The sequence below is a fragment of the Festucalex cinctus genome, chromosome 9 (genome assembly GCF_051991245.1).
Source record: "Festucalex cinctus isolate MCC-2025b chromosome 9, RoL_Fcin_1.0, whole genome shotgun sequence".
NCBI classification, from domain to species: domain Eukaryota; kingdom Metazoa; phylum Chordata; class Actinopteri; order Syngnathiformes; family Syngnathidae; genus Festucalex; species Festucalex cinctus.
In genome coordinates, this window is record NC_135419.1 from 2,782,715 (window position 1) to 2,802,816 (window position 20,102).

General features: G+C 37.2%; 1 protein-coding gene across 6 annotated transcripts in view; it reads right to left on the reverse strand.

Moving 5' to 3' along the window:
• LOC144025341 (connector enhancer of kinase suppressor of ras 2) overlaps positions 1–20,102 on the reverse strand; it is a 67,373-nt gene that overhangs the window by 38,633 nt on the left and 8,638 nt on the right. For all 6 annotated transcript variants that reach the window (XM_077531216.1, XM_077531212.1, XM_077531215.1 and 3 more), the window contains exons 2-5: positions 12,658–12,821; positions 6,725–6,927; positions 5,560–5,647; positions 2,471–2,512 (exon numbers count right to left, since the gene is read on the reverse strand). In XM_077531216.1, the coding sequence (XP_077387342.1) occupies positions 2,471–2,512; positions 5,560–5,647; positions 6,725–6,927; positions 12,658–12,821 (497 nt within the window). The remainder of the gene's footprint in view (positions 1–2,470; positions 2,513–5,559; positions 5,648–6,724; positions 6,928–12,657; positions 12,822–20,102) is intronic.

Below are 20,102 nucleotides of genomic sequence, written 5' to 3' on the forward strand. Positions count from 1 at the left end.
ACACGTAACCGAGAGTCAAATGTAGCCTTTAGTCTGACACCCGTGCATACGAGCGAGCGAGTGTGTGTGTGTGTGTGTGTATACGTGCTTTTTGGTTGCAAAAGATGCACTTTGAAATCTGTGCGAGCTTGTGGACTTTCTTTGCTTGTGTGTTTGTGTGTTGAGCAGAGTGAGCAGCAAGTGTCTGATGTGGGCTGACAAATGGATCAAGGACACTTTCTGATGCCATTCAAGGTCAGGTGATGGAAATCCTATAAAAGGCTGTTAAGAGGAGAGAACAGAAACTTGACTGAGACAATTAGTGATCGACTTATTGGAATTTCTGGTGTTGCATTAAATTGTCAGTATTGGATGAATGTCGTGTCATATATTTGTACGAGCACTACCAAAAGACTATTTTAGATGCTAGTTCTGATGTGAGGTTCATCTTAGACAGCTAGCCAAGGTAAAAAAAAAAAAAATCTATCTCAGCAGCACTTAAAAATGGTAAGTCTCTTCTTTCATCAGGAAAAAAAGTATGTTTCTGTTTCCGTTTTGCAGCAATTAGCATTAGAAGAGAGCTAAGTGTCATCAGTTTTCACAAATCTATTCAAAATTTAGCTTTTTTTTCTACATGGACCTGGTTGATCTCCTTTGCTCTGCTGCCACCTGCTGGCCGTTTGTGTAATAACTACCATTTCTGCAACCGTTCTTTGCAGTTGAGAGGCTGCATCAAAGCCTTCTGTATGCTCTAGCATAAAAAACAACAACAACAAAAAAACGTATACATACGTCTTTGGGACACTTAGAACATTAAAAAAACAAACATATTTATACGTTATTGGGAGCAAATGAGTTAAGAATCAGAACCAGAATACGTGTTTCGTCAAGTCCTGTGTTCCCTCAACTTTCCAGTGTGCAAGGACATCATTCTTGCAGCAGCAATTTTAGACAAATATATATTTTTCCTTGAAATGTGATTATCAGAACGGAAATGTATTAGAGAGTACACTGATCCACTTAAAACTCATTCACTGCCAGTCATTATAGAAAATGTTTACATTTCCAATACTCACGTGGTATTCCATTCAATAATTATATATAAACCGAATCTACCAAATAACAGAATAGACTCCCTACTTTTTGTCCCGTCCCGTTCTTTTATAATTGACAGCAAAAAAATGTAGGTTTGCCAAAATACAGCCATTTCTCCCATGGACTCTGAAACTGTGTTTATTTCCTATAAAATGGGGCAATGATGTCATCTACCGGTGGTTGGGCATCAGTAAAGTTGTTTCCAAGTTTGATATTTACAGTGGAGCATAATCAGATTCGCCCCCATTTAGCACCGCTCTAAAAAATACAATTGACAAGTATACTTGTCAAAGGCAGTGAATGAGTTAAAAGAATCGGCAATGCTAGCTAACACTGTATACTGACTATGCTGACGTTTTTGTGATTACCGAGCTAATTTGTCCTTGATTACCTTTGCAATTAGTTGACAAATTAAAAATGGACACTTAGAAATGGTAATCCATGCCTTTGTTACATCTCGGCTGGATTACTGTAATACACTTTATTTTGCGATCAGCCAGTCCTCCCTGCAGCGTCTCCAGCTTGTCCAAAATGCTGCTGCTGCTCGTCTCCTTACTGGTGCCCGTAAGAGGGAACACATAACCCCTAATTCTGGCCTCACTTCGCTGGCTGCCCGTGAAATTTAGAATCCATTGCCTGTTCTTAAAGCGCTTTATAAATAAAGTTGAGTTGAGTTAAGTTGAGTTGAGTATTCCCTCCCCATGATTTTTGATCGGAACCATGCCATTTACTGTACCTCTTGAAACAGGGCTGTTCATCATGCGCACGCACACACCTACACACACACACACGCCCTCAATCAAAACATTAGGTAAAGCACATCAGCACAGTGTAAAAATGTCCAATATACGAGAATATAAAAAAGAAAAAAGCTGCCTTCAAAAAGAGAATACATTTTGTAAAATCTACAGCATTATTCATTCAGCAATATGATGACGCAGATAGTGTAACTAGACGTGTGGCCAGTGTAAGATTGCTTCTCTCTCAGTGACCATATCGGTGTGAATATGAGTGTGAACGGTCTCTATGAGCGCCCTGCTATTAACTGGCAACCAATCCAGAGTCAGGTGATTTTTAGCTTTCACTTCCTTGTAGCTGTCAAAAAATGAAATGGATGGAGTCATTTTTTGTGGTTGGAAGTGGTTTTAATATTATGGCTAACTTCTTGAAGCTATATGAAAGAGGAAGACATGAGCTTGATCTCGGAGTGTCCAAGTACTGTGTAAGTAATATTGTGATTGATGAGTTCCTACATTGTTCGCATTTACAAGTACATCACGCTATATTTAAGCATAAATGCAAATGTGGACCAAAAAAAAATAAATCTTTATTTTGTTTAAAGGGATCAAACCTCAAATTAATATCAGACTTCCATATATATGGAGAAGAAACTTACCACATGAAGAATCTTATTCTCTGTCTCATATACAGTGCAGTCCTATGAAAAGAGGAAAAAAAAAAAACATTGATGAAAACTTCTGCTCTGAGACTATCCTTCTGTAAAAAAAATCAATTAATAATAATAATAATAATAATAATAATAATAATAATAATAATAATAATAATAATAATAATCCTACTGTTTGCTTATATCCAAGAGGAGAGCAAACACATTTTTTTTGCTCTCCTGGAGTTATACGAAGTTTCCAGCTGACACAAGCGATATACGAACACACAGCAGGAACTGCGTGGCTCAGTGTGGCAGTCTCCCAAGTTGAAGGTCATGAGTTCGTTCCTCAACCCTTTAGTGACTTTTATTTATTTCATATATTTTCTTTCTTTCTTCTTTCTAGTGTAAATGTTACTCTAAAACGAAGTCTATTTGGTGCCGCTCTAAATAGAGTGAAATGTACTCTACAGAATGTTACAGTGCAATTGGAAGGGATAAACCATTTCACTAGAAATCAGCATTTCCATTTGTGAGCAATGCGCCGAGATTATGCGATATTGCTCAATAATAGGCAGGGAGCAGTTTACTTACTTTTTAAAGGCGCAGTCTGCCGGTTTGACTCTGGAAAAGGCACTTTTGAAACAAACAAACTACTTCTCAATTTACTGATCTGGGCTTCTCTTTAATGTCTGGTGGTGATTTTTTTTACAAAACCCCCACCCCGCCCCAGCCTGTATTTTGCCATTTCGTGTTTGTTTTGTAAACAGCGGGACGTTTCTGTGGAAAGACAGTGTTTACACCCCTTCAGCCAATCACAGAGCGGGAGGGGGCGTGTCGCAAACGGGGCCGGGCGAATTTGCCGGCTGCGTGACGTCACTCCCGCCGCAATTTGACAGCAAGGACAAAATCACCACCAGAAATGAAGACAAGCCCTGATCTGTAAATTGAGAAGTAGTTTGTTTGTTTAAATCCTGTATTTAAAAAGTGCCTTTTCCAGAGTCAAACCGGCAGACTGCGCTTTTAATTAAAAAAAAAAAGATAAACACTGCTGTGTGAACCTGACAGTTAACGATTAACTGATTGTTAGTCTACTTCCTGGAAAGCAGCCAACCAAGCCTACCCGACGCACACGGTGGCAATGAATACATCTGCTCGATCCATTAGTCCAGGCTGTTTTACCCCCATTGTGTGTCTTGCTGCACCCTGGCAGCCACGAGTCCATTTGGACCAATTGTGGCACCAGTGGGGTTTCATATGCTCTGCCTCTTGTGAGGCTGGATGGGTGTTATCAGCAAGGCTCCAGGACTAACTGTGGGCACTGACTTGAAACTGGATCTTAAAGTAAAGACAGTGCATGGAAGAGGCCCAATCGAGGAAGTAACACTCAAGAAGATTGCTCCAGTGGCGATCACTCTTCGAAAGAAAGAGGCAAGCGTAAACGTAGGAGAATCTGCATGACGACGCGATCGGGAGCAGAGGGAGGACAGGAAATGAGAGAATGAGAAACGACTTGTCCATTCTCCATGAAGGTATAGCGTGGAAGTGAAGCTGAGGATTGTGGTCGACAGCGAGTCAATGGACATGCCGGGAGCAGCTGCGATCAAGCACGTCGGTGCGATCAGCTGCAAAACAGCCCTCGGCAGTCGGCAGTGGGCAGATGTTCCACTCCTGTTCAAAATGGGGCGGGGTTTGAAAAAAAATCGAAGAATCAATATTGAATTGAATTCCTTTTCGAGTCTGATATCGATTCATGAAACCACAAATCAATTATTTTAATATCTCTTTTTTTTTTCTTCTTTTTTTTTTTGCATTTTACTGTTTTCTTGACATTTACTGTTAACGTGAATTTAGAAGTAGTTTCTTACATTTATGAAAGACCTGGCATATCGTAATTTAAGACAATTAACTCATTCAGTGCCATTGACGACTATTCACGTCAAAGATAAATTTTTAACTGGGCTGGCAGTGAATGAGTTAAACTGTAAGCCATAATCAGCAATATTAAAATAATAAAAGGCTTGCAATATTTCAGTTGATTTGTAATGAATCCAGAATGTATGACATTTTAGTTTTTTTAATTGCATTATAGAAAATAATGGACTTTATCACAATATTCTAATTGCCAGCCGAGTTAAAAATTGATCTTTGACGTGAATAGTCGTCAATGGCACTGAATGAGTTAAGAATCTTTTTCATTTGTATTTACAATTAAATGAGTTCGAATACTAAGAATATTTTCATCTCATCGTTGCTGATGCCAATGTTTGTGGAGTTTTAATCAAGTCCTTGTTTTTTTTTTTGTTTTTTTTTTTACAGACTTATGTTCTATAATTAATCAATATCAGATTGAAGTGCAGTGAATCGAATCGGGGGAAAAAAAATATCTTGTGAATCTAAATCGAATCAATTGAGGTAATTAGAATCAATACCCAGCTCTAATTCAAATGTACAATAATGGGATCTACTTTAGACCTGAGCTAGATGAACTGTTGAGTTTCGTGCGGACATTTTTGAGAGCTGAAACAAACTGAGCGGAAACTCCCAAAATTCAAATGCGCTAAAAAGCTGCACATGACAACATCTGCCGAATACGCAAAATTTACACACAATTTATTTCGTGAAGGATATTTCTTTGCACAATATGAGTTGTCAAACCTGAGGTGGATTACAATTGCTGATTGTGCACCTTTAAATACCATATCTGTAAAGCAGGCACAAACTAGCACAGGTGAAATGAAAGGCATTTTTAAATACCATAAATAAAATGATTATTAATTAAAACAGCTTTGTCATAAGGCGAGATGGCATGACTCCTTCTTGTGACTGACTTACAGTAATTGTGAATTTACTCATTCTTTGCGTACAGTACTGCTAGAGGGGTCCCACACCAAGTGGGCTGGACACGCGACTGTGACATCCTAAAGCAAGGAACTAATATCCCAAAGACTGTGATGGATCTATTTTTATGTATGTGTGAGTACATCACGAATGAAGATGATTCTTCTAGATTCTTCTAGTAGATCACATGCAACACGCCCACCAACACTCGCTTGACCCTGAGCATGTGTGCGTATGTCGGAGGGTGGGGGAGGCACCTGCTGAACAATGGTAGTTAATTCTAGGCAGAGCTGCACAATATTGTTCTTCAGTAATGAATACTCTGTCACACTGGCGAACGGAGACCTGAAATGAAGGACAAAGAAAAAAACAGTGTGATTTTCAATGCTGAATTGCAGTACAGCCGGGAAGAAAAGTTAAACACGTTTTTGTTGCTCTCCTCAATGCTCAGTAGCAAACAATAAGCACAAACAACGTTTGCTTAACTCATTCACTCGCCGCCATTTTCACATTTCGCAATCCCGTTCGCTCCCGGCTGTTTTACTGGATTTTGACTGATTTTGCAAGGCCCACAGAATATTGTGTTCTATTGCTATAAAAGCATGGAACCTACCAAAAGAAAGATTAAAGTCTCTTCTTTCATCAGGATAAAAAAAGTATGTTTCTATCTGTTTCCATTTTGCAGCAATTAGCATTAGAAGAGAGCTAAGTTTCATCAGTTTTCACAAATCTATTTAAAATCGTACGTAATTGAGCTTTTTTTCTACATGGCCCTGGTTGATCTCATTTGCTCTGCTGCCACCTGCTGGCCGTTTGTGTCATAACTACCATTTCTGCAACCGTTCTTTGCAGATGAGAGGCTGCATCAAAGCCTTCTGTATGCTCTAGCATAAAAATAAAAACAACAACAAAAAAACTTATACATACGTCTTTGGGACACTTAGAACATTTAAAAAAAAAACATATTTATACGTTATTGGGAGCAAATGAGTTAAGAATCAGAACCAGAATACGTGTTTCGTCACGTTCTGTGTTCCCTCAACTTTCCAGTGTGCAAGGGCATCATTCTGCAGCAGCATTTTTTGACCAATATATATTTTTCCTTGAAATGTGATTATGAGAACGGAAATGTTTTCGATCCACCTAAAAGAATAGGCAATGCTAGCTAACACTGTATACTGACTATACTGACGTTTTTGTGATCAGTTACCGAGCTCATTTGTCCTTGATTATTTTTGCAATTAGTTGACAAATTAGATCATGTAAATGGCAGCTTATTGCCATGTTAAGTTGTAGCTTACGTGTGTTTACTGTACATTTATGTACGTTATTTAGTCAAATTTCATTGTTTCATTACAGGGGGGGGGGGGGGGGGGAAATCAAATGGCGGTCAAACTTAATTGTGTGTGTAGTTCATCATACCTGTCGAGCCAGGCTAGTAGATTTTTTGCCGCACCGATCAAATCCACTACTGAGGTGAGGAAATCATTGGGTAGCCTCCGGGAGGCTCGTCCATCATAGTGTCCTCCCCTTCGCCTGCCCAGGATGAAGTTCTGGAGGTTCTTGGCTGACGCGTTCAGTTTGTGCGACAGAGTCCGGAGGTTTTCCGTCTCTAGGCCGTAGTTCTGGAAGAAAACAGGATTCATTCATTTTTTTTTAAACTGCCGGGTAGAGTTAGATATTTGACGTCAGCGTGTAACCGACCCGAAAGCCCACGACACACCGAGCGACGAAATGAACTACAGGCAAGAAGACGGCAACTCGTTTACAAATGTCAGCCACTACTTTTTTGCTGGGACTCAAAATTAGAATCACGGCTGAAAGGCGTCATAACATTGCAGATGTAATCAAAAATTCCATGTCGAATCATGTGAGCTTTCACGAAGAAAATCTACTTTTAGAATTAGACTTAGACTTGGACTTAGACTTAGACTTGACTTTATTGATCCCTTTGGGATGGCTCCCTCTGGGAAATTTACATGTCCAGCAGAAATGAGAACAGATAATAAAATAGAAAATAATTCAATCAATCAATCAATAAGGTTATTACACCAGAGATTGAATTAATAATAATAATAATAATAATAATAATAATAATAATAATAATAATAATAATAATAATAATAATAATAAAATGAAAAATAAAAATTCAATCAATCAATAAATAAGGTTATTACACCAGAGATTGAATTAATAATAATAATAAAAATAATAATAATAATAATAATAATAATAAAATGAAAAATAAAAATTCAATCAATCAATAAATAAGGTTATTACACCAGAGATTGAATTAATAATAATAATAATAATAATAATAATAATAATAATAATAATAATAATAATAATAATAAAATAATAATAATAATAATAATAATAATAATAATAATAACATGCAAAATAAAAATGCAATCAATCAATAAATAAGGTTATTACACCAGAGATTGAATTGATAATAATAATAATAATAATAATAATAATAATAATAATGATAATAATAATAATAATAATAAAATGAAAAATAAAAATGCAATCAATCAATGAATTAGGTTATTACACCAGAGATTGAATTAATAAGAATAATAATAATAAGAAGAAGAAAAATAAAATAAAAAATAAAAATTCAATCAATCAATAAATAAGGTTATTACACCGGAGATTGAATTAAATAAATTACAGTACAGTAAAGTGTCATTTATTTTAGTATACAGTAAGTCAGATTCACCCACAGAACATTGGCAAGCTGCACCAATAGTTATGTGTGTATATTGTTTTACAATAAATATCTAGCTATATTTATAATTTGTCATAATATATCTGCGGATGAGACAGAGATGCACGGTGAGTACAGTCAATGAATCTGAAGCATCCACATGCGCTCCTTTTATTTCTCACCCAGTTTCTTTCTTTCTATTAAGGTTTATTATACTAACATACAGCAGCCAGGACAATCCACTTCTACCTTGACAACTGCACTATGTTGTTAGTGTGCAACAGGTCTTATACAGTCAGGACAAATCTACTGTACTCTGTTGTTTGCGGTAAAAAAAAAAAAAAAAAAAAAGAGAGATGGTGCCTCGAAATATTTAGCTGAGGTCATTCACCTGATGTACAGATTTTTTTTTTTTAAATATTCATTTATTTATTAATTTATTTATTTATTTTGGTGATTGTCCAGTTCAGTCACTTTCAGCTGCGTGAACATGTTACATGTTCTTTTGTTTTGTTTTTTGTACCATGATCTGAATGTATTCAACCGGAATAAATACATGGGTTAAAATTGCACCCTGCACTTTTCCAGCTAAAGTTGAGATTTTTCAAGTATTCCTTTAGAAGGGTGGAAAATAGTGGTGTAATAGAAGTATAAAAGCATCTCCGGACTTTAGGGTTTACACAGCCTATTCCGACACAACCCTGTAACCCTTGTTAAAAAAAAAGAAAAAAGAAAGAAAAAACACTCAGACCCACTGAGCCACATTGTGCACAGCCAACCAAGGCACCTCTGGAAATTTCTTGGCGGAAAGAGGCTGATTCCTGCTGACGCGACGACTGCACACGCACACGTACGCGGATCTCGACTCTGTTCCCCCTCTGCCACTTGATGTATTTAGTACAGTCACGACCACAGTGACTACAAAGGAGAGTACAGTGGCAGCAAGTGGAGTGAGAGAGCAAATTAGAGAAGCTAAAGAGGCAGAAAACGAGATGAGCAGAGAGCGACGAGCAACTGGAACTGGGTCATGCGTATGTTAACAGTATGTTCTTTATGATCTGTCGTTCTGTATGCGACGCACGTGTCAACTTGAAACGTGTGTTTGCACATGTACTTGTGTCCCCCCCCCTTACCCCCCTAGGAACGCAATGCACAAATGAAGAGGAGACGTTATCACCTGATCACGGCTTATTGTGTGCGGACTTGTGAGTGCGCGTGCGTGCGTGCGTGCGTGCGTGTGTTTGCATCTTTGTGTGTACAAAAATAATAATAATAATAATTTGAGCTTGCATATGTGCCCGTGTGTGTCAATCAATACAGTACAAGGGCGATGCCATTAGAGCAGCCCCCTAATACCTTCAGTCGATCCGGTTGCCATAGCAGCAGTGAGGGGTAAAACCTCTTGTATGGTGAATTTACCGGAATCACAATCAAACATCTTTTGCGATATAAAAATCAGGCCACGTGACTTTTTTTCTCTCCCTGAAACATCAAACTGTCAGTGCTGTACATGAACATTTCCCAACCATAAATACTGTATCACAAGTTAGACATAGCCTGTTGTTTCATTTGCCCATTTCCAATTGAATAATAGGCATGAGCTAATATATACTAAAAAAAATAAAATAAAAAATAGATAATCAACCAAAGGATGCTAAAATATTCCAAACAGCTGAGCAGGTAAGAAACAAAATGGGCGGAGAAAAAAAACATTTTAATCAATGACATTTTAATAAATCACCCATGAGTAGGGATGTAACGCTATCCAAATATCACGATACGATATTATCACGATATGAACATCACGATACGATAATTATCAGAATATTGTGGGGGGGTTGGTGATATTTAAAAAACATCACAATATTGTAAGAAGAAAAAGAGCTCATACTCAAAAAAAAAAGCACAACATTGTGCTTTTGTACATAACAGCAATGCATATAAACTACCTGCAATCTCTAATAACAATATTGAGGCACTTAGTTGCTCATGCAAGCACACATTGATCGCTTCAAAAGCAAATGAGGTTCCCCTTCATCTGACCATTAACATAGATTTTAAACATAGAAGGCCAAAACATCCCTAATGAAAATTAAATTGCACTAATAAACTAGCCACTAGAGGGTGCTGGAATTGCATAAATGGAAATCAACCTGACTTTTTTTTTTTGTTTTAACAGATGTGTTCCATTTAAATATTGTGAACATGACGACGACGATATTGTGGCAGCTTTAATATCACGATATCACGATATCGCCCTAATCGTTTCGTGAGTACAAGTTTTCCTGAGTTATAGGGCTGACAGATATTTTTAACTCATTAATGTTTAAACTCATCACTGTTTTTCTCCATCACGTCAAATCTTTGAGCTATAGGATCCTCATTTCCTTAAATAATTTTTTTTTAATAAATGTGTATTGGGTCAATGACGATCTACAATTTAGGACATCATGGAAGGCTTTGTAGAAAAGGCCGCACCAGATGATAGTTGGTCGCACCACATTCACATGCACATTCGTACCTACAGGCAATGATTAGTGTCTTGATGTGGGAGGAAGCAGGCGTACATGGAGAAAACCCACACAAGGACGGAGAGCACATGCAAACTCCACACAAGGTCGAGATCCAAACCCAAGATTCAAATCAAAGGCGGACAATATGCGCCACCATGCTCCGGATAGTAAACTATTGTATGCAGATTCATTTGGAAAAAGGGAACTGCGGCAATTCATTATTTTCTATGAACAATGCGGGGCTTTGAGGGCTGCTGAATCACAAGTTTATGGAAAAAGAGGTGCCTTCAATTTAAATACAAAAAAAAAAAAAAACAGTGAAAAATAATGTGGACTGATAAACAGAAAGGAAGTGTCGCTCGGAGCAATCACTTGAAGGACACTGCAAAGACAATGAACAGGACCAGCTTGGAGGCTTCCATAAGCAAGTGCATTCTAAATGCAAATTCATGACATTTCATTACATTTCTTAATGGAGAGGTCAGAAACATACACCCACACACATGATTAAAATATTTATCAAGATGCAAGTTTATCTCCGACCCAACGGACTGCACACTGTATGGCAAAACAAACATTTAATCATTTGGAAAGTATTCATTGAACATACAAAAAAATACTTCAGTAAAATAGGAACATATTCACCATGGTAGAGCTGTCAAACGATTACATTTTTTAATCACTGTTTTACTGGATTTTGACTGATTTTGCAAAGCCCACAGAATGTTGTGTTCAATTGCTATAAAAGCGTGGAACCTATCAAAAGAAAGATTAAAGTCTCTTCTTTCATCAGGGAAAAAAAGTATGTTTCTATCTGTTTCCGTTTTGCAGCAATTAGCATTAGAAGAGAGCTAAGTTTCATCAGTTTTCACAAATCTATTCAAAATTGTAATTGAGCTTTTTTTCTAGATGGCCCTCGTTGATCTCCTTTGCTCTGCTGCCACCTGCTGGCCGTTTGTGTAATAACTACCATTTCTGCAACCGTTCTTTGCAGTTGAGAGGCTGCATCAAAGCCTTCTGTATGCTCTAGCATAAAAACAAGACAAACAAAACAAACAAACAAACGTATAAATACGTCTTTGGGACACTTAGAACATTAAAAAAAAAAAAACGTATTTACACGTTATTGGGAGCAAATGAGTTAATGTGATGATGATGATGAATTAGGTATGTCCGGTCCCAGGACCTTTGACGACTGTCACTGTGTTCCACTTTTTTCCCATTTTGCGAAATTTGAACGGAAAGAGAAGCTGATTAACAGCCAAAAGCATGTCAACGTGCGCGCACGCGCATGCAAACAACCTCAGCTAATCCGGCAGTGTGTGCCTGAGAGATAAGGTGCATCATGCATATTTTTTTTTTCCCCGCATTCTCTCTCTATTTCACTTCCGCGCTCACACCTCCTTGTCCTCTCTTCCTCGTTCTCTCTCTTGGAGGGTAGCACCTAATTCCCCCTAATTCTCTAATCCGGAGCAGGGCCACTACACAGGCTGGCTGTCAAGACATACAAAGCAGGCCGAAAATGCCTTAACCATTACATAGCCGATATTCAAAAAGAAGAAGAAAAAAAAACATATTCTATATGTGGGTGTTTGGATGAAAAATATATGGTATATGATACTGTAAATATACAAAATGTGTGATGGAAAAAAATGAGGCCAGGCTAAATCATTTTAAAAACTTTTTCCATCATTAATGGGGGGTTGACTTCCCCTTTAACTCTTTGACTGCCAAAAACGTTTAATAACGATCAGTAAAATCACAACGTATGTTGCCATAAACGTTAAATAACGTCAACAATTTTTTATTTTATTTTTTTTTCTCAGTGCAACGTCTAAGTGCAGCGCTGCCTGGTCAATGGGTTGTGGAATCTAAAACACTCTAAACTATGGCCAGCAGATGGAAGCATTGCATCTCTTTTCATCAATGATCAAAGCCTCTGTCATATCAAAGTTTTTCTTTGATAGCTTGTGGCAGTAAAAGAGTTAAGAAAGTGCTCCACATACTATACATAACAATAGACTGCGCTTGTCATGACCGGGTGTTGGTAATCTTTAATTTCTACAAAAAAAATTGTAACGCTCCTCATAGAGACACAGATAAGGATTAACGTGAAGAGAGTGACTGACCAGGGCACAGAGGAGATCAACTGCTTCTAGAATGAGCTCCTGGTGTCCTATCCTCGTAACCCCCAACTCCTCCAACTCCTGATGGGTGATGTGCAGCAGCTGCTCGCCGCCCATTTGCTCCCGCTCAAAACTTTTCACGTATTGCTGGAGACAGTCATCCAGACCTGAGAGGAAATAGGATGAGATTCAGGTCATATTCAAATTCACATTACTTTATGAATGATCCTTAAAAACTCATTCACTGCCAGTCATTATAGAAAATTTTTACATTTCCAATACTCACGTGATATTACATTCAATAATTATATATAAACCGAATCTACCAAATAACAGAATAGACTCCCTACTTTTTGTCCCGTCCCGTTCTTTTATAATTGACAGCAGAAAAATGTAGGTTTGCCAAAATACAGCCATTTCTCCCATGGACTCTGAAACTGTGTTTATTTCCTATAAAATGGGGCAATGATGTCATCTACCGGTGGTTGGGCATCAGTAAAGTTGTTTCCAAGTTTGATATTTACAGTGGAGCATGCTCAGATTCGCCCCCATTTAGCACCGCTCTAAAAAATACAATTGACAAGTATACTTGTCAAAGGCAGTGAATGAGTTAAAAAGGGCAATCCCCCAGTCACCAACCCATCCCCAAAAAAACAAAAACAACAATGAAGAAAACAGAAGGAGACAGAACGGGAAGCCTCGTCTTTCAGCGCCCTGAGTTTTTTTTAAGATGGAAAAAAATCAACAAAACACAAGACCTGTTAAGGGGCGCAGTATGAACCTGGAAAAAAAAATCAACACAATTTCACTGTGAATTGTCCAATATGTTTTTTTTAATTATTTTTATAAAAAGACTCAATATGTTGAAATGCAAAAAAAGTACAAAGTGAAATACAATTTTTAGACGGCACCACATGCAGCAGGGATCAGAAGTTGCTTTGATGATTTTGTGCATGTTTATTTTGCTTGTGCAATACAGGTACATTCCCCATTTAAAATTAGGGCTGGGTATCGATTCATATTTCCAGAATCGATTCGATTCAATTCACGATTCACAACAATTTTCGATTCAGTTGAGGAATTCATGTAGCACATATTTTAGACAGTCAAAATGACCAATGCTGCAAATAGTAGAAACTTCTTACTCTAATTTAATGCATTAGTAAAAATATGAATATTTACATTAAGAATTGAATCCATTGCAGGTACACTAATAATCTGTTTTATTTAACATGGCCTTATAAAACCAAATGATAATTTAAATCAATTACAACCACAGTACATGCTGTGTAAATAAAGTGACAAAAAAAAAAAAAAACCTGACCCTCACGACATTCACATTGTTGTGACATCCATCCATTCATCCATCCTTTTTCTAACCGCTTTTCCTCACAAGGGTCGCGGGGGTGCTGGAGCCTATCCCAGCTGGCTTCCGGGGGGGGATATCGCTATAGCTATACATGGATTTATGTATCGATATTGGGATATGAAAAGGCGTATCGATGGGATATCGATACATCGATATTTTGAACCCAGCCCTAATTAAAATGGTGTCAAACATACAGTGTAACTCAAGAGACGGAGGTAATATATTGGCTTTTAACCTGCCATGCCATATAGATGTGGCGGTCGGGGATTATATTGATCAGTTTAGAGCTTCAGGCCTTCGGATAAACAAAAAATGAGACCATGTGAGGCAGAAAGGCATGAGAGCGCCCATCGGAGAGGAGAATAACAGTGCACTCAAGTCTGCCCGTGAATGTTTGTTTCCATGTTTGTTTCAAGCGCATCGCACATACAAAACAATTAGGATTGCCGCTGATAAAGCCGAGTGAAGCCGTGAGGAAAACACTGATGCCCGAGGGAAGCGAGGATGGCAGGCAGACTGTGTGGTGGTCGCACCTTAACACAGTCCACACACGCGCACACACACTAATAGCAAAGAAGGAATGAGAGAAATCTGGCACTCAGTATGTCATGGGACACAAAAAGGCAAAATATCATCACAGCGTTATTCTGAGAGACACACACAATCTTGTTACATACGATATAGCGGACCAAATTTAAATCTAACACATTTATACTCCCCAAGTGGGGAAAAAAATAAATTCACTATGGCTCATTTTTGTTTGCTTCAAATGTGCCAATCTGGCAGATGCAGATCATGAAAACACATTTTATATAGTGGAACTGCTAATAGCGCTTTCAAAATGAAATAACGGCACTTTGCAGCCTTGAGATTATGGTAATTGCAAAATAACAAATGTTAACACCGTTTTTAATAACGCCCGGAAAAGGGGATGATGACATCGCTCCTTCATCTCGACAATATTACATGCATGGAATCCCACAGATTCATTTTGCTGAGCTTTTGACTGAGTATTTTGTTGATGACAGGCACTATCCTTTAGGGGGGAGTGGCCTGGGTGGGCGGAGACAGCAACTAAAAACACATAGATTTCGATTCAGAGGGAGTGAAAACTTAATCGACTACGAGCGTAAAGGTAAACAATAGTATAACTATCAGGGGTGTGCTGAAGAAAATGATATCGCAATATTATCATTGTGGGCCTCTTTACAGTGCACATATCAATCAATATTGCACATTCATTCATAAAGTTTCCCAGCATGACTCTGAAAGTTGCTCTGTGATGTGCAGCGCACACACATTTCACGCAAGCGTGGTACCGGCAGTAAACTGGAAGTACTGAAAATATTTTTTTGCCATCCAGCATAATAAAAATGTAATTTGGGTTTTCATAAAAAATGTATGTAAAGTAGTGTAAAATATCGCGAGATACGTATCACCTGACGTATCGCCATGTATCGGGAAACACGTATCGCGGTACATCGTATCCATAACGTTTGTATCGTGACATGCATCAGGACTGCATGATATTGGAAAAACAGGCGATATGCGATATACCTTGCTGAACATAGTGATATCGATATTATTGCAATATTTAACATGTATCTAAAGAAATTACATTTTTATTAGCTAATGAAAGAAAAACATTTTTCATGCGACAAAATAAGCAACCTTAAACTCCCAATAACGTCTAAATACGTTTTTTTATGTTCCAAGTGTCCCAAAGACGTATTTATACGTTTTTTGTTGTTATTTTTGTTTTTTTTTATGCTAGAGCATACAGAAGGCTTTGATGCAGCCTCTCAGCTGAAAGAACGGTTGAAGAAATGGTAGTTATTACACAAACGGCCAGCAGGTGGCAGCAGAACAAAGGAGATCAACCAGGGCCATCTAGAAAAAAAGAAGAAGCAATTTTACAATTTTCTTACAATTTTAAATAGATTTGTGAAAACTGATGAAACTTAGCTATATTCTAATACTAATTGCTGCAAAACGGAAAACGATAGAAACATACTTTTTTTTTCCTGATGAAAGAAGAGACTTTAATCTTTCTTTTGCTTTTATAGCAATAGAACACAATATTCTGTGGGCCTTGCAAAATCAGTCAAAATCCAGTAAAACGGCCGGGAGCGAACAGGATTGCGAAATGTGAAAATGGCTGGGAGTGAATGAGTTAAAATAAATTGACCCTCTAAAATACCAAGCATACAATGCTCAGAAATGTATTAAGCCTAAAAGTTGAAATAAATAGAACTGATCTTGTTAAAAAAAAAAAAAAAGTGCAACTCTACATTCCTGCATTCAATTTAAATCGTCTTCCCTTTAAGTTGTTTAACTATGCTAGAGAAAGTGCAATATATTCCAATAAATCATGTCCAGTATTGACAGAGATATCTGCAAGTCGAGTGCACGAGCAGATTTCTTCATGCAGCCGGCAGCAAATAGTAGCAGATACACGCCGAGCTGAAATGAAGGAGGCAGCGCGAGACCCTGCAGCAAGTAGCGAGGAATATGAATTTATGACTCCAAACATTACCATATGAGAGAGACACATTTGCGCTTCTCATTTGTACCTCGGCTTCCCAAGCGAGGAGGCATTTATGAATCGTGGCCAGGTTATACAATGCGCCATATTATGAAGTCGGTTTGGGGCAAATACGTCGATTTACAGTATTTGGGGAATGAAGATGTGGTTCGTTGTGTTGCTGTATGGTGGCTTGTGACGCACGTCAATTCACAACAAGCAGCAGTTTGCCAGATAGGCCTAACAATAAATATTCTTCTAAAAGAGCCTTCAAGCCGTTTATTGCTACTCTTTGCCGGTTACTGTAAAATATATAACAAAGATGATTGATTACATGTGTGTGAATTAAGCTAGCTTCCGCTAGCTTAACACCATCGGCAAACAGGATAGCAATTAGCATCTAGGTGGCGGTTTCTACCTTTTAAGTGACACATATTTGAACACAAAAAAGTGCAGCAACACATTTAGACAGATGATACTGTCGTTACAAAAGCAAATCAGTCCATCTACATACGCATGGATGTAAAAAAAACCTACACATGGACACGTAAACATTAGCCACAAGCTCTGTATCACCATGTGTACATCTTGCCTTATTAAAACAGTGCTTCTCAATGTTTTTTTTTCTTACACACCCCCAAGAAGAATATATTTGAGAAGGACTGCCTTAAAGAGACAGTATGTATAATTTAATGCAATCTAGTGGTGAACTAATGGAATGCAACAAAGATACAACACTTTGTCAGCATCCCACCAATTACGTTATATACCAATAACGTTCACTAAGTCCTTCACCTTATGGGTATCCATAGCAGAAAGATGGCGGCTAAACATGTCGGCCTCCTCCTGTAAGGTGCGGCCTATGTAAGATAATTAGTGATTACTCTACGATTATATTAAAAAAAAAATAATAATGTATGTTAATGTGATGGAACATGTTTTTTTTTCATGAATGAACAACTAAAAATTCTACACACTGTCTCTTTATGCAGAAACAGCAGATATTTTCTAGTTAAAAGATTTTTTAGATTTATTTTATTCATCAACAAGCAGTTTACTGCATTTTTAACCTAAAGACAAATAAATCGTGACCGTCTCTGTCGAGTTGGTCATGCAGTATAAATACAAGTCAACAACATATTTGCCCCAGCACAGCTAAAATAAACACAAATGTTATTTTTCATGACGTAATGTCAGAAGTATCATTCTGTGTAATCAAGTTATAAACTTCTCCCTGGAAGCTATTTGGTGGAAATAAAGTGCTTTAGCATCCGATCACTGAACCGCAAACTGCAAGCATCCATGCTGAAGTTTGGAGTCGTGAAGTGTATTGTTTGTTCAGCTAAATCCTAATGCTTGATGGTGTGATTTTTTTATTTAAAAATTACTCTTGAGGTTTGAAAATTCCTCAACAACCACTTCATCGTCGCTGTGTGTTAACTGTTGTATCAGTTGGATAATGGAGTTATCTAAGACAATCAAATGTGACTCTGATTTAACTACTAAGTTTTATACTGGACTGTATTATTATTATTATTATTATTATTATTATTATTATTATTATTATTATTATTATTATTATTTTAAATTAGGGGTGTCAGGCGATTAAAAATTTTAATCGCAATTAATCGCATGACTTCAATAGTTAACTCGTGAATAATCGTAAATTTTATATCTGTTCCAAATGTGCAACTCCTGTGAATATAAAAATTGAAACAAATGTTAAACTAATAGAAAAACGGCTGCATCTTTTAGTCATTGACACAGTAATTGCATAATAATTCATCAAATTAAAAATATATACTGTACTGTAAAAAAAAACGAATGTGATATGGTTTCGCGTCGAGCTAATTTTGTTTTCTGCCACTAGATGGCATAATTGCATCTGCAAGACGGTGACAGTGCATTTTTCATTTCATCTTCTAATCTTTAACATGAAGTAACTTGCGAAATGTTGCGCATTTTAAAGTTGTAAAATACAACTTGACCCCAGTCTCCACAAATATATGAATGATTAAATTCATTACTGCAAAATTTTCACGTGGACGTGTCTGCTACGTTGCGACTGGAATTCGCGCGTTGAAAAAACGAGCGGCATTAAAGGAAATTTAAATTAACTCAAAATTAATGCACTAATTTTGACACCCCTATTTTGAATAATTTTTGTTCCCAAGCAACCAACAGAATGGGAAGCCTCGGAGTAGACGTAACCGATCAGCATTTTGCTGGCCCTCAGAACTGAGCACTGATGCAAAGCTAAGGACCACTCACATACACAATTACACTTATCTGTATTCGAAAAATATTATTGAAGGCCACAATAAAATCAGACTTTAAGATGAAAAAGCTCCTCAGCGGCGATTTTCCCGCTTGCCCATTAACATCAAGTGAAATCAGACAGTCAAATCTGTTTTTAGCTTCGACGTCGAGACCACGAGTGGAACTCGTGCAAAGAGCGCTGACAGACCGCGCGGACCGCTGTCTTATTGCCTTGCCTCCTATCTTTGAGTTTCCAGTTGGGAAAAAAAGTGCACATAAAAAAAAATAAAAGACTCAAAAGTCAGTGAAATATTCCTACTGTGAAATATTCATCACATCATGACAGGATATTCTTAAGAAGGTGGCATTTTAGCTTCTCCTGTATGTGAGCTTTCAAGTGCACCCCAGCCTCCTCTCTGAAACGCGGCTTGCTGGATGTGCAGGCAATCTGCACTGATGCCACTTCTACTGGAAATATTCATCTTTATACATTTACATGCGAGAAATGAATATTGACATTCAACGCAATCTCTAATTGAGAGAAAATCAAATTCCTGATGCAATGAACAAACAGTTCAACTATTTTTGTTTTTTTTTAAATCATGTACAATGCTTTCCAAAAATGCAATGTCCTGCATGCGTAAAATAATCACTATATTATGTTTGTGATATGAAATGTGATACATTTTATCTGGAAATTATCTATTTTGACGTGATTTTAAATAGAGGTGGGAATCTCTGGCTACCTCACGATACGATACGATACGATACGATATGCGGTACAAGGCTCACGATAACGACGATCTTACAATATGACGATACCGCGATATCGATATATTGCTCAAGCAATAAATCCACAATCCACTACGATAAAACCAATTATAAAACAATAATAATAATAATAACAATAAATATCAATAAAAAATAAACAGTAATAAAGTAATAAATGAATAATAATAATTAAAAAATCATAATATAACAAAAGTATATATATATATATATATATATATATATATATATATATATATTAGGGGTGTGAATTGCCTAGTACCTGACGATTCGATTCGTATCACGATTCACAGGTCACGATTCGATTCGATACCGATTAATCCCGATACGAATGGTCACGATTCGATACCGATTAATCCCGATACGAATTTATAAGTCGATTGTTGCGATTTTTTTTCATTCATATTTAGAAAATACTAATCAGTAAGCTTGTAGAGTGTAAGATTTATATGAAAATGTATGATTTATTTATCTGAAATTTCAGTCTTATAGAGGTTGTAATCTGTT